This window comes from Ovis aries, chromosome 5 (genome assembly GCF_016772045.2).
Source record: "Ovis aries strain OAR_USU_Benz2616 breed Rambouillet chromosome 5, ARS-UI_Ramb_v3.0, whole genome shotgun sequence".
Classification (NCBI taxonomy): domain Eukaryota; kingdom Metazoa; phylum Chordata; class Mammalia; order Artiodactyla; family Bovidae; genus Ovis; species Ovis aries.
Genome location: NC_056058.1, coordinates 107,951,303 through 107,964,943, shown reverse-complemented (window position 1 = coordinate 107,964,943; position 13,641 = coordinate 107,951,303). Strand labels below are relative to the sequence as shown.

The 13,641-nt window shown below is 39.7% G+C and overlaps 1 protein-coding gene across 2 annotated transcripts in view; it reads right to left on the bottom strand.

The window, feature by feature from the left end:
* The window catches only part of CAMK4 (calcium/calmodulin dependent protein kinase IV), a 274,481-nt gene that overhangs the window by 152,269 nt on the left and 108,571 nt on the right, over positions 1-13,641 (bottom strand). Inside the window, exon 2 of one of the 2 annotated variants that reach the window (XM_027970560.3) lies at positions 1,027-1,105. The exons of the other annotated variant lie outside the window; for it this stretch is intronic. Within the exon in view, the coding sequence (XP_027826361.1) occupies positions 1,027-1,105 (79 nt within the window). The remainder of the gene's footprint in view (positions 1-1,026; positions 1,106-13,641) is intronic. 2 annotated transcript variants of the gene reach the window in all.

Sequence of the window (13,641 nt, the reverse complement as noted above, 5' to 3'; positions counted from 1 at the left end):
ATTACATGAGAGTCTAAAATTTCCCTGTGCCAGACAATACAATACAACAGCTGGTGATATTAAGTTGCCTTTACGAAAAACACCCCTTGGCTTCAAAGAGGTATTATTTGATTTCAAAAGTTATGTTATGTCTCTTCTCAGCGTAAGTTACAGCTGGGTTTTCAAAAGTATATGTATTTCACATATTTGTTCACATAAAATTTGACAAAGGAAGAGTTCACTATAAAAGAATATACTGTCTTTTGTGGTTTTAGAAGGGGAAATTACCAAAGGACAGAAAGTATCAGTAAGGCATTACAATGACAAACCCTCTCTGAGGCAACAGGAGTATAAAACGCCAGAATTACGGACTGGTATTCGAATTTTGACCTCTCACCTTAGAAGTTGGTACTTACTGGGGATAAGCCTAAGTAACCTTTGCCCCCTCAGCTCATCTACAAGTATGGGGAAAAAAAACAAAAACCAATATGATAACAAAATCCTTCCTTCTTGTTCAAATATTAACTTTTTAGATGAGCAGATTAAGTCCCAGATACATTAGCATCTGTCTGGCTGTAGTTCACTGAAGCAAAAGCACCATCTGAAAATCGACTTAGAAGTGGATGGATTCTCTAAGAAATGCATCTATTTGTGTTTCATTTAGGTGTTTCTAAATGGCAAGCTTTTCTAGTATATCAAGTGATTGGAGATTAAATATATGTGTGTGTGTGTGTGTATATATACACACATGCATACATATCTGAAAACATGACAGGTATATGAAGCAAATCTTACCTGGAAACTCTAAATCTTTTTCCATCCCCTACTTTTTTCCACCACAGCCATATCTAATTTGGGATCCAGCTGCTTTCAAAGAATGATAGTTTCCATCAGAAAACAACTCATCTAGCTGTCCTTTCGCAAACAGCCCAAGCGAGTGAGCTGCACACCACAGTCCTCTGGCCCTTTGTCCCTTGGATCAGGGCTCTTTGCTTCTCCAGGTCACGTATCTCTTAGAGACGCTGTTATACAATGAAATAAACTTACTGTTTTCTTTAACACTTTGAGAGCATAAGGCTTCTGGGTCCCCTTCTGTTTGCATCTGTACACAATGGATGTAGCACCCCTTGAGGGGGAAAAAAGACAAAAAGAAAATGTTATGCTCTCAGTAAGAAATTAAGGGGAAAGCTTGAAAACAAGTATCTCTTGCAGTTACCCTCATAACTGACAAGTGTTTTACGTTCTACTACAGGACTCGACAAACTTGGGAGGACTTTTTTCTATGTAATTAAGGATACTGTGCTCAATCTTCCTGTTTGCCCTTTTACTTCTAGTCCATCTCTGTTCAAGTGACCTGCTGCATTCAGTCACGGCTCGTCAGGTAAACACAGATTTTGTAGGACCTCTACCCAATCTCACAGCCTGTGCCCCTTCCTGAAGGCAGGCACCTGGACCACAACAAAGCTCATGACTTCGGGGGAGGTGGGGGGAGCTTAAGTCCAGCACCAGGCCTTAAAGGTCAGGAAAGTCCCCAGTACTTGGCAAGCATGCTGGGGACCTTTGAGATTTACACTACACCACTGGAACCCTGCTACTCTCCCCAAACCAGTATTCGCCCTGTAGAGATACTGGATCCTTTGTTTTGGTGAATACTGTTACCACCTACACACGCACTAACAAAAATGATGGTGTGAAATGTCCAGGAGAAAATACTATTGAAATGGTTAAAGATATACAGAGAAAAAGCAGATTTATCTCTCTATAAAAAATTTGAAGACGTACAGAAAATGTTTACCTGTAAAGAGAATGGTAAGAAGAGACTCAATAACTGTCTATCTCTATGTGATACACATGTGAAGTTACTAAAAAGAGACCATTAAAAAGCAGGACATTGTGGTCCTGATGCACCCTCTCCAGTCATGAGAGCAAGAGGATGAGACAGAAACAGAAAGACACCACACGGGCTCAAGTACAACCTGAGAGCGAGAGCCTCAGATAAATCTTGAAAGAAGACCAGTGGAAGCAAACGTGTCAGACTTTGAAGATTAGGCCAAAGGACAAAGCAGGGTAGTCCTAAGGAAGGTATCTTATGATACTTTCACTCTGGTGATTCTGAAATTCTAAGAACAAAAGAAACTTACAAATCAAACATATTCCTAGCTACCTTTGCACATTAAATTTTTAACAGAGCCTCCAAGAGTCAGCAATTGGTGATGTAAATGTTAACAGGTGAGAACAGTTCCAACACACTTAAAAAATTTGGGGGAAGACACAACACATACACAAAGAAAGAGAGCTGCAATGGAATAAGTGAAGGCAAATACAACATTCTACTGCATGTTTAATTGCTCTAAATGATGTCTGTGTGAAGCAAAAGTACCAACAACTCACTGTGTTTATGGCATATGCAGAAGCGAGAGGCCTGCCAACACAGCACAAAGCGCAGGGGAAGAAACTGAGAAAGTGCCGCTGAACCCTACACCACAAGGTAAGCAGCATGACTGTTTTATAGTAGACTCTGATTAGTTAAAGATGCACATTATACAACTCAGGGCAATGAATAAAATATTAATGAAAATTTTTATGAAACAAAATAAAAATTTTTAAATAAAAAAGTGAACAAGGAAGCTAAAATGGAAGCAGAAATGAAGTGCTTGGGTGACAAAAAAAAAGAAGAGATTAAAACCAAAACAACTAACAATATGGTGTATTTTAGTCCAATAATATAAATATTACATCAAATATAAACTTTATAAGCATATAAACTAAAAAATAAAGATCATCAGTCACATGCTAAAACAGACTGCACTTAATCTTCAGCCTCCATTTGCAGCCATGATCCAAACAGATAATTCCATATGGTTTTAGGGAAATTTTGTTTATGCTGAAAATCTGCCACTCTAGGGTACCTTCCACATTTGGGGACATGTGTAAACTCCTTCAGTCACTGATTTGCTTCTAATGAACAATTTATTACTTCAGGTTCAAATAAAAAAGACCATCATATTACATGAAAAAATCAAGACCAAACTCTACATTGTATACAGTAAACCATTTGAAATATAAAGTGTAAAAAGGGTACAAATAAAACGATAGAAAAGAGGTACTATGCAAACACTGAACAAAAGAAAGCAGGAGTAGCTCCATTAACATCATGTCAACCAGACTTCAGAATAAAGACAAAGATGAACACGCCTTAATCGTAATATTAAGAGGGCAATTGCCCCAAATGACATTACAAACGTGAGAGTGTATGCATGCAACAACAGTGCTTCAGAATACATGAAGCAAAACCTGACAAAACTGAAAGGAGAAATAGACAACTGCCTGAATACATCACCACACTCGCTCAGCAGTGAACAGAGCACACAGAAAAAGTATCACCAAAGATACGCACATGAACAGCATTATCAACTAAGCAAAGCTAAAGGACTTTGAGACAACACCATGCAAAACAGCAGAATGTACCTTCTTTTTGAAGTTAAAATACTCAGAACCTCTGTTTCCTGACTTAGTATAAAGAGAGTGGTATTGAAGGAAGAATAAACTTGTAGATAAATAGAATGGAGAAAAGAATCCAGAAATAGTTATACGTATACATGACTAATTGGTTTCTGACAAAGGTAAACAGGCAATTTAGTGGAGAAAGGTAAATAGGCAGTTCAGTGGAGAAAGTTACAGTCCTTCCAACAATAAACAGCGCTGGAACAACTGCGTACATATATGCAAGAAACAAAGGCAAAAAAAAAAGCCTTTATCCAAGTGCCACTCTACCAAAAAATGACTCAAAATGGATCATAAGTACAAGTGTAAAACCTATAATTCTAAAAAAAAAAAAGATTTCTGACTTTTAGTTAGGAAATGATTTCTTACATACACAGCCAAAACTGTGTGCTAAGTCACTTCAGTTATGTACGACTCTTTGCGACCCCATGGACTATAACCCACCAGGCTCCTCTGCTGATGGGATTCTCCAAGCAGGAATACTGGAGTGGGTTGGCATTCTCTTCTCAAGGAGATCTTCCCAACCCAGGGACTGAACCCATGTCTCATGTCTCCTGCATAGACAGGTAGGTTCCTTACCACTAGCACCACTAGGGGAACTCACAACCAAAAGCATAGTAATTCAAAGAACAAATAAATTGGACTCCATTTACCTTAAGAAAGGTTGCCTTCTGAAAGCCACTGACAGTGAGAAAATTTTTATAATCATATATCTGCTAAAGGACTCATCTCTAGAATTAGAAACTAAGTCCAATGATAAGAAAATAATTCATTTTTAAGGTGGGCCAGAGACTGGAACATATATGTCACCAAAGAAAATATATGAATGGCAAAAAGCACAAAGAAAGATGCTCAACACCATTAGACATCAGAGAAATGCAAATTAAAGCCACAATGAGATACAACTTCACTCTTCCTGGAACACCTAAGAAAAGAGAGAGTATCATGGCTGCCAAGGAGGCAGAAAGACTGGACTCCTACACTGGTGAAGAAATGAGAAATGATACAGCCACTCTGGAAAATAGCTTGGCAGTTTCTTATAAAATTAAGAATACCATACGATTTAAAGCTATGTTCATTCACAAACTTGAACATGAATCTTTATAGCACCTTATTATTAATCAGGAAACACTGCAAACAACTCCCATATCCCTCAGCTGAGAAATGAGTAGAATACTATCCATAAATAAAAAGAAATGAACTAGAATCAGACAACAACATGGATGATTATCTAATATAATATCCTAAGTGAAAGAAGCCAGGGTCAAAAGCATATAAACTGCATGACTCCACTTAATATAAAGGTAAGTGATTTGCAAACACAGAAGGAAATGAAAAATCTAATTTTAGTTTTATATAATTGCAAAATTAATATTCAAAAATGTATGCAAAATAAACTATAGCCAAAGAATGTTCAACCTACCACACAACTGCACTCATCTCACACGCTAGTAAAGTAATGCTCAAAATTCTCCAAGCCAGGCTTCAGCAATACGTGAACCGTGAACTTCCAGATGTTCAAGCTGGTTTTAGAAAAGGCAGAGGAACCAGAGATCAAATTGCCAACATCCGCTGGATCAGGGAAAAAGCAAGAGAGTTCCAGAAAAACATCTATTTCTGCTTTATTGACTACGCCAAAGCCTTTGACTCTGTGGATCACAATAAACTGTGGACAATTCTGAAAGAGATGGGAATACCAGACCACCTGACCTGCCTCTTGAGAAATCTGTATGCAGGTCAGGAAGCAACAGTGAGAGCTGGACAGGGAACAACAGACTGGTTCCAAATAGGAAAAGGAGTATGTCAAGGCTGTATATTGTCACCCTGCTTATTTAACTTCTATGCAGAGTACATCATGAGAAATGCTGGACTGGAAGAAACACAAGCTGGAATCAAGATTGATGGGAGAAATATCAATAACCACAGATATGCAGATGACACCACCCATATGGCAGAAAGTGAAAAGGAGCTAAAAAGCCCCTTGATAAAAGTGAAAGAGGAGAGTGAAGAAGTTGGCTTAAAGCTCAACATTCAGAAAACGAAGATCATGGCATCCGGTCCCATCACTTCATGAGAAATAGATGGGGAAACAGTGGAAACAGCCGCTGACTTTATTTTGGGGGGTTCCAAAATCACTGCAGATGGTGACTGCAGCCATCAAATTAAAAGATGCTTATTCCTTGGAAGAAAAGTTATGACCAACCTAGACAGCATATTTAAAAGCAGAGACATTACTTTACCAAGAAAGGTCCATCTAGTCAAGGCTATGGTTTTTCCAGTGGTCATGTATGGATGTGAGAGTTGGACTGTGAAGAAGGCTGAGCGCTGAAGAATTGATGCTTTTGAACTGTGGTGTTGGAGAAGACTCTTGAGAGTCCCTTGGACTGCAAGGAGATCCAACCAGTCCATTCTGAAGGAGATCAGCCCTGGGATTTCTTTTGGAAGGAATGATGCTAAAGCTGAAACTCCAGTACTTTGGCCACCTCATGTGAAGAGTTGACTCATTGGAGAAGACTCTGATGCTGGGAGGGGTTGGGGGCAGGAGGAGAAGGGGACGACCGAGGATGAGATGGCTGGATGGCATCACTGACTCAATGGACATGAGTCTGAGTGAACTCCGGGTGGTGGTGATGGACAGGGAGGCCTGGCGAGCTGTGGTTCATGGGGTTGCAAAGAGTCAGACACGATTGAGTGACTGATCTGAAAATTAATATTCAAAAATTTATGCAAAATAAACTATATTGAATAGTATCCATTAATTTAATCCATTAAATTAAGTATTCCTTAATTTACTTATCACATTAACCTATCACTAATTCCAACATATAAATTATTATCGTAACAAAACGTTTCAAAGAAATTTTAACAAAATGTATTCTTGTCTAATCAACCTCAAGATACAAGTATGCTCAGTTCAGTTCAGTCACTCAGTAATGTCCAAATTTAAGGTGTATACATAATGATTTGGTATAAATATATATCACAAATTTTTTGCCACAATTAGTTACTATACCCATCACCTCACATAGTTGTAATTTTAGAAATAACTTTTTAAAGGATGGAAAGATTAAAAGAACAGAACAACCTAAATAATGTAAATGAAAATAATACTTCAGTAATTTACTCTGTATTCTTTGCTGAAATTAAACAAGGAATTTAAATCATTTAATGTCTATAAGTATAATTTTAGAAAGAAACCACACTTTCAGTATGCTCATATAAAAATAAAAATATGCATCTTAACAGCAAATTTTTAATATATAATGAATATTTTATGAAACTGTAATATCCAAATTTAAAGATAAACTGTATAAAGAGAGAATTACCATAATATTCTTTGAGATACAAAGGAAGCAAAAATATTACAACAGAGGATTTTATATTCATGGAGTTACTCAACTGTAAAAAAACTGCCACTACTCATTTCTATTCATGTATAACACATTCTTTAACAAGAAAGCCAAAGACTATAGAAATTATTTAATTAGAACTTTTTTATGCAAAGATTTTGGTGAAAAAAAGTCAATACTTTTTTGGAGTCTGGGCCTGACTTCTATTTTCAAATTAGTTTTCTTTCAAAATAATTCAGAACAAAACCACATTTTAGGCCCAGCCTTGTCTGATATGGCAGATAATGTTTTAAAAAGTTAAAAATGTTGATTACTATGTTTCACTGCAGAGAAAGTAGTCAAACCTGTCAGGCATCTGCAGAACCATTTACAGTCCGCGTATGTGATGACATGACACCGGTACACGCTACTGCATGCACACACAATGCAGAGCGTGTACACAGCGCACAGAGCAGGGCTTGCCAGGGGGCTCCGTGGGTGAAGAACCCGCCTGCAATGCGCGAGACGCAGGTTTGATCGCTGGGTCGGGAAGATCCCCTGGAGAAGGGCGTGGCAACCCACTCCAGCTTTCTTTCCTGGAGAATCCCATGGACAGAGGAGCCTGAAGGGCTACAGCCCATAGGGTCACAAAGACTTCAGACATGACTGAAGTGACTGAGAACGCATGCACGCAATGTATACAGTGTATAGAATACTGGAGTCGGTAGCCTTTCCCTTCTCCAGGGGATGTTACCGACCCAGGGATCGAACCGAGGTCTCCCACATTGCAGTTGAGCCAACAATCTGCCTGCAATGCGGGAGACCTGGGTTCAATCCCTGAGTTGGGAAGATCCCCTGGAGAAGAGAAAGGTTACCTACTCCAGTGTTCTGGCCTGGAGAATTCCATGGACTGTATAGACCATGAGGTCGCAAAGAGAGTCGGACACAACTGTTGTGTGTATATATATATATACACATATATATGTGTATATATAAATAATGTATAAATATGTATAAATTCATACATTTATACAAAAGTATATAAATGTATTATTTTATATATATATATATATATATATATATATATATAAAATGCATGCACATACACCATCGCCCTTAAACTGTTGAAGCACTTGATGTTGGTACCTGGCACTGTGTGCCAAAACTTATGGATATAGAAGAAAAAACACCAGATATAATATTTATTTTCCTAAAGACATTTTAAGCAGGGTCCCTTTTCTATCTTTTCTCCTTTTAAAGAAACAAGATTGGCTAAAGATTGGTATTATTTTCCCTTCAAAAGAAATCTAAGTGCACTGACCTAACTGTCCACCTACGAGCAGAGACAGATATCCAAATGCTCTCAGAAGGCCAGGCAGAGGTCAAACCCACTTCAGATCAGAAGCAGGAAATCTAATGTCTGGATTCACACCAGTGTTTTAGGGAACTGTGATGACTGTGCAATGTTAAGACAATTTATAATCACTGGCATTCTCCCATTAAGGGAGGTTATAAATTAGAGACTGGCTTTCTGGGGCAGGACCTAGTGGACATTTGTGACTGGGCTGAGTGATAGAGCTTGGCTTCCCTTAGCACCAAACCTTAAATCTGCTGGAAATGCAAGACAACTTCAGGTATGGAATCTCTTAAAATATAGAAGTCCGGAAGGGCTGTTTGCTACTTCATTGTTTGGGCCCAGCTGTGTCTCTGTAATGACATACTTCAGTTCAGTTCAGTTCAGTCACTCAGTCATGTCCAACTCTTTGTGACCCAATGAACCATAGCACACCAGGCCTCCCTGTCCATCACCAACTCCCAGAGTCCACCCAAACCCATGTTCATCGAGTCGGTGATACCATCCAACCATCTCATCCTATGTCGTCCCCTTCTCCTCCTGCCTTCAATCCCTCCCAGCATCAGGGTCTTTTCAAATGAGTCAGCTCTTCGCATCAGGTGGCCAAAGTATTGGAGTTTCAGCTTCAACATCAGTCCTTCCAATGAATACCCAGGACTGATCTTCTTTAGGATGGACTGGTTGGATCTCCTTGCACTCCAAGGGACTCTCAAGAGCCTGCTCCAACACCACAGTTCAAAAGCATCAGTTCTTTGGCGCTCAGCTTTCTTTATAGTCCAGCTCTCTCACATCCATACAGAGAAGGCAATGGTACCCACTCCAGTCCTCTTGCCTGGAAAATCCCATGGACAGAGGAGCCTGGTAGGCTCAGTCCATGGGGTCGCTGGGAGTCAGACATGACTGAGTGACTTCACCTTCACTTTTCACTTTCATGCACTGGAGAAGGAAGTGGCGACCCACTCCAGTGTTCTTGCCTGGAGAATCCCAGGGACGGGGGAGCCTGGTGGGCTGCCGTCTATGGGGTCGCACAGAGTCGGCCACGACTGGAGCGACATAGCAGCAGCAGCAGCACATCCATACGTGACCACTGGGAAAACCATAGCATTGACTAGACAGACCTTTGTTGGCAAAGTAATGTGTCTGCTTTTTAATATGCTGTCTAGGTTGGTCATAACTTTCCTTCCAAGGAGTAAGCATCTTTTAATTTCATGGCTCAATCACCATCCGAAGTGATTTTGGAGCCCAGAAAAATAAAGTCTGACACTGTTTCCACTGTTTCCCCATCTATTTCCCATGAAGTGATGGGACTGGATGCCATGATCTTAGTTTTCTGAATGTTGAGTTTTAAGCCATCTTTTTCACTCGCCTCTTTCACTTTCATCAAGAGGTTCTTTAGTTCTTCTTCACTTTATGCCACAAGGGTGGTGTCATCTGCATATCTGATTATTGATATTTCTCCCAACAATCTTGATTCCAGCTTGTGCTTCCTCCAGCCGAGCGTTTCTCATGATGTACTCTGCATATAAGTTAAATAAGCAGGGTAACAATATACAGCCTTGACGTACTCCTTTTCCTATTTGGAAGCAGTCTGTTGTTCCATGCCCAGTTCTAACTGTTGCTTCCTGACCTGCATACAGGTTTCTCAAGAGGCTGGTCAAGTGGTCTGGTATTCCCATCTTCACAGCCATGTTAAACTGTCTTTGCTAAGGATATTAGGCCTCATAAGTTATTCAAAACTTTCACCTATTTTTTCAGTGGAAGGAGTCTTAAAATGGAACCAAAGAGTCTTATTACCTTTTTCTGATGTTGAAAGTGTTTGGTTAAAAAATATAGTTGTGTCAAAATATTAATCATTTCTAAACATTTCAATGCATTTCTTATTCTTCTGTTTTTGAATTTGACTTTTAAATTGTTTATTCCCAAGGTGTTTGTGCTTGCAAAATAGGTCCTCCGAATGTTCATGATGAAATGGTTTAAGAGGGAAGATGTGATTTGTAAGAACTATCAATCAGATGCTAAAAACATCTGTGCAACTCTCTAGAGTGTCATATTTCTTCCACATGATTGAATTGCTGTCATTTAACAAGCCTATTCTTTTCATTGATTTTTTATTAGATTAATTATTCAAGAAGACTGGTTAGAATCTTAAAATTTGATACTTCTTTGGGGTGAAAGTAGAGTCACATTCAGGAACAGGAGCCTGGAAAATCAAAGTCTCTGAGAGTTCAATGTCAGCGTCCGTCTTGATTCCAGTAACAGGTTTTCACTGTTTCCTTCTCTACCTCTGTCAGCTGCAACTCCTCAATATTCTTCACTAAATGTTTCAAGATGCTCTTTGGTCACCAACGATTAAAAAAAAAAAATCTAACCCTTAAACCAGCAAAGGACAGAAGAAAACAAATGCTAAAATGATTTAATTACTGTTTTGGCATTTTTCGACCTACAACTTGAAGAATGGCTAATCTTTAGAATTTAGAAAGCTTTTATTAGACCTGGAGCTTTTCCAAGTCAATGAAATTTTACAGTCTTAAATCTCAAAAATATCATACTAAGGAATGATATTTAAAAAAAAAAAAAGTGCTCAAGCCCCAAAGCTTTAGTAAGTCTGGTTTCGGGGCCTGTGCTCAGCTGCCCCCCTTCTCTGTCTCCGGCTCACTCCCCCAGGGGGCAGGGCAAGCCCCCATCCCAGCACTGGAGACATAGCAAGTCCTGCTCTTCAGGGGCTGACACTGACCTTACAGCTGTCTTCCTGACAGATTCTCGTTTCTCATTTCACCTGGAGGTTCAGCTTAGTCTATAGCCAGTGCATTTTATATCTATTTCCTGATTTATGCTCGCTTCCTCAACACCTACACACATTGCCAAGCACTTAACTTTTCAACCCTGAACACCAGCTCAGACCGCTGTTATATTCTCTGCTTAGTGTGCCTCCAGTTTTCTCACAACCATGCTCGTCTTGTAAGTTTCTCTTAACAGTTGCCTGATGGAACCTGTTTGTGACTTGGTTCTTAGTGCCTGAATCTGTAACGACTGGCTGAAACATGACCCCTTTTGTTTCAAAAATTTAATAAAACTCCTGTCCTAAGATAAACTAAGACCTAAGAAGCTTTAATTCGAAATGCTGAATTTTGGCCATCACAAAATACATAAAAAACAGTTCCAAATTATCAGGTTGCCTTAAGTATTCATTCTCAATCACAAAGTGACAGAACAGTAAAAATTGTATGTATAAAAGGTCTTAATATTCGTGTTAGTCATTTCCTTTGCTTCAAAATATTTAATGCCTCTGCAGTTGGCCTTTAGTATCAATTATTCAAACTTTTTATGAAGACTTTATTTTTCTTTTCTCTTTGTGTGCGTGCAACACACAAAGAATTGAATTTCCAGGCAACCAATCAACGCCACAATACATCACGAGGACAACTACGGCTCTTCTTTTTCCGCATCTATCATTCACTGCCAGTCCCATTTCCGTCTATTCTGTGTCTTCTGCTGCCGCTGCTGCTGCTGCTAGTCACTTCTATTGTGTCCAACTCTGTGTGACCCCATAGATGATAGCCCACCAGGCTCCCCTCTCCCTGGGATTCTCCAGGCAAGAACACTGGAGTGGGTTGCTATTTCCTTCTTCAATGCATGAAAGTGAAAAGTGAAAGTGAAGTCAGTCACTCAGCTGTGTCCAACTCTTCACGACCCCGTGGACTGCAGCCTACCAGGCTCCTCCCGTCACCTGGAACAACATGGGATGTTCCAGGCAAGAATACTGGAGTAGGGTGCCATCGCCTTCTCCGGTATCTTCTATTATAATATATTTAATACACATCCATCTAATCCAACCTCCACACCTTCACTTAAGCCTGCTAACATCAAATGCAACATCTATTATTGCTTTTGTATACTACTTACCGTAATTTTTCTGGCTTTACTAAGCTGTAACTGACATTAGATTGTATAAGGTTAAGATCGTACATGTTGATCTGATACAAGTATTCACATATTGTGAAATGGTTATCACAGTTGTGTTAGTTAACACTTTCATCATACCTTATGTAATTACTTCTGTGATGAGAACATTAAAGATCTACTCTCTTAGCAACTTCCAAGTATATAATCCAGTTTCTGTGAACTATAATCACTATACTGTGCATCAGATCCCCAGGACTTACTTATGGAAGTTTGTACCCTTTGACCAACATCTCCCCATTAACTAAACCTCTGAGCCTCTGACAACTGCCACTCTGTTCTACTTCTGTGAGTCTGACTTTTTCATATTTCACATTGTAAGTTGTATCACTCTCCTTATTCACTTTCATCAAGAAGCTCTTTAGTTCTTCTTCACTTTCTGCCATAAGGGTGGTATCATCTGCATATCTGAAGTTATTGATATTTCTCCCGGCAATCTTGATTCCAGCTTGTGCTTCATCCAACCCAGCATTTCTCATGATGTACTCTGCATATAAGTTAAATAAGCAGGGTGACAATATACAGCCTTGATGTACTTTCCCTAGTTGGAATCAGTCTGTGTTCCATGTCCAGTTCTAACTGTTGCTTCCTGACCTGCATACAGATTTCTCAAGAGGCAGGTAACGTGGTCTAGAAGAACTAAAGAGCCTCTTGATGAAAGTGAAAGAGGAGAGTGAAAAAGGTGGCTTAAAGTTCAACATTCAGAAAACTAAATCATGGCATCCGGTCCCATCACTTCACGGGAAATAGATGGGGAAACAGTGGGAACAGTGGCTGACTTTATTTTTCTGGGCTCCAAAATCACTGCAGATGGTGACTGCAGCCATGAAATTAAAAGACGCTTACTCCTTGGAAGAAAAGTTATGACCAACCTAGATAGCATATTAAAAAGCAGACACATTACTTTGCCAACAAAGGTCCATCTAGTCAAGGCTATGGTTTTTCCAGTAGTCATGTATGGATGTGACAGTTGGACTACAAAGAAAGCTGAGCACCAAAGAATTGATGCTTTTGAACTGTGGTGTTGGAGAAAACTCTGAGTCCCTTGAACTGCAAGGAGATCCAACCAGTCTATCCTAAAGGAGATCAGTCCTGGGTGTTCATTGGAAGGACTGATGTTGAAGCTGAAACTCCAATACTTTGGCCACCTGATGTGGAGAGCTGACTCATTTGAAAAGACCCTGATGCTGGGAAAGGTTGAGGGCAGGAGGAGAAGGGGATGACAGAGGATGAGATGGTTGGATGGCCTCACTGACACAATGGACATGGGTTTGGGTAGACTCTGGGAGTTGGTGATGGTCAGGGAGGCCTGGCGTGCTGCATTCCATCATTCCATGGGGTCGCAAAAAGTCGGACACAATTGAGCAACTGAACTGAACTGAAATTGTATCACACAGTTATTTGTCTTCCTCTAACATTTCACTTAACGTAATGCCCTCAAGGTCCATTCATGTTGTCACAAATGGCAAGATGTCCTTTCTCACTGTTGAATTACACACACACACCACACACCTG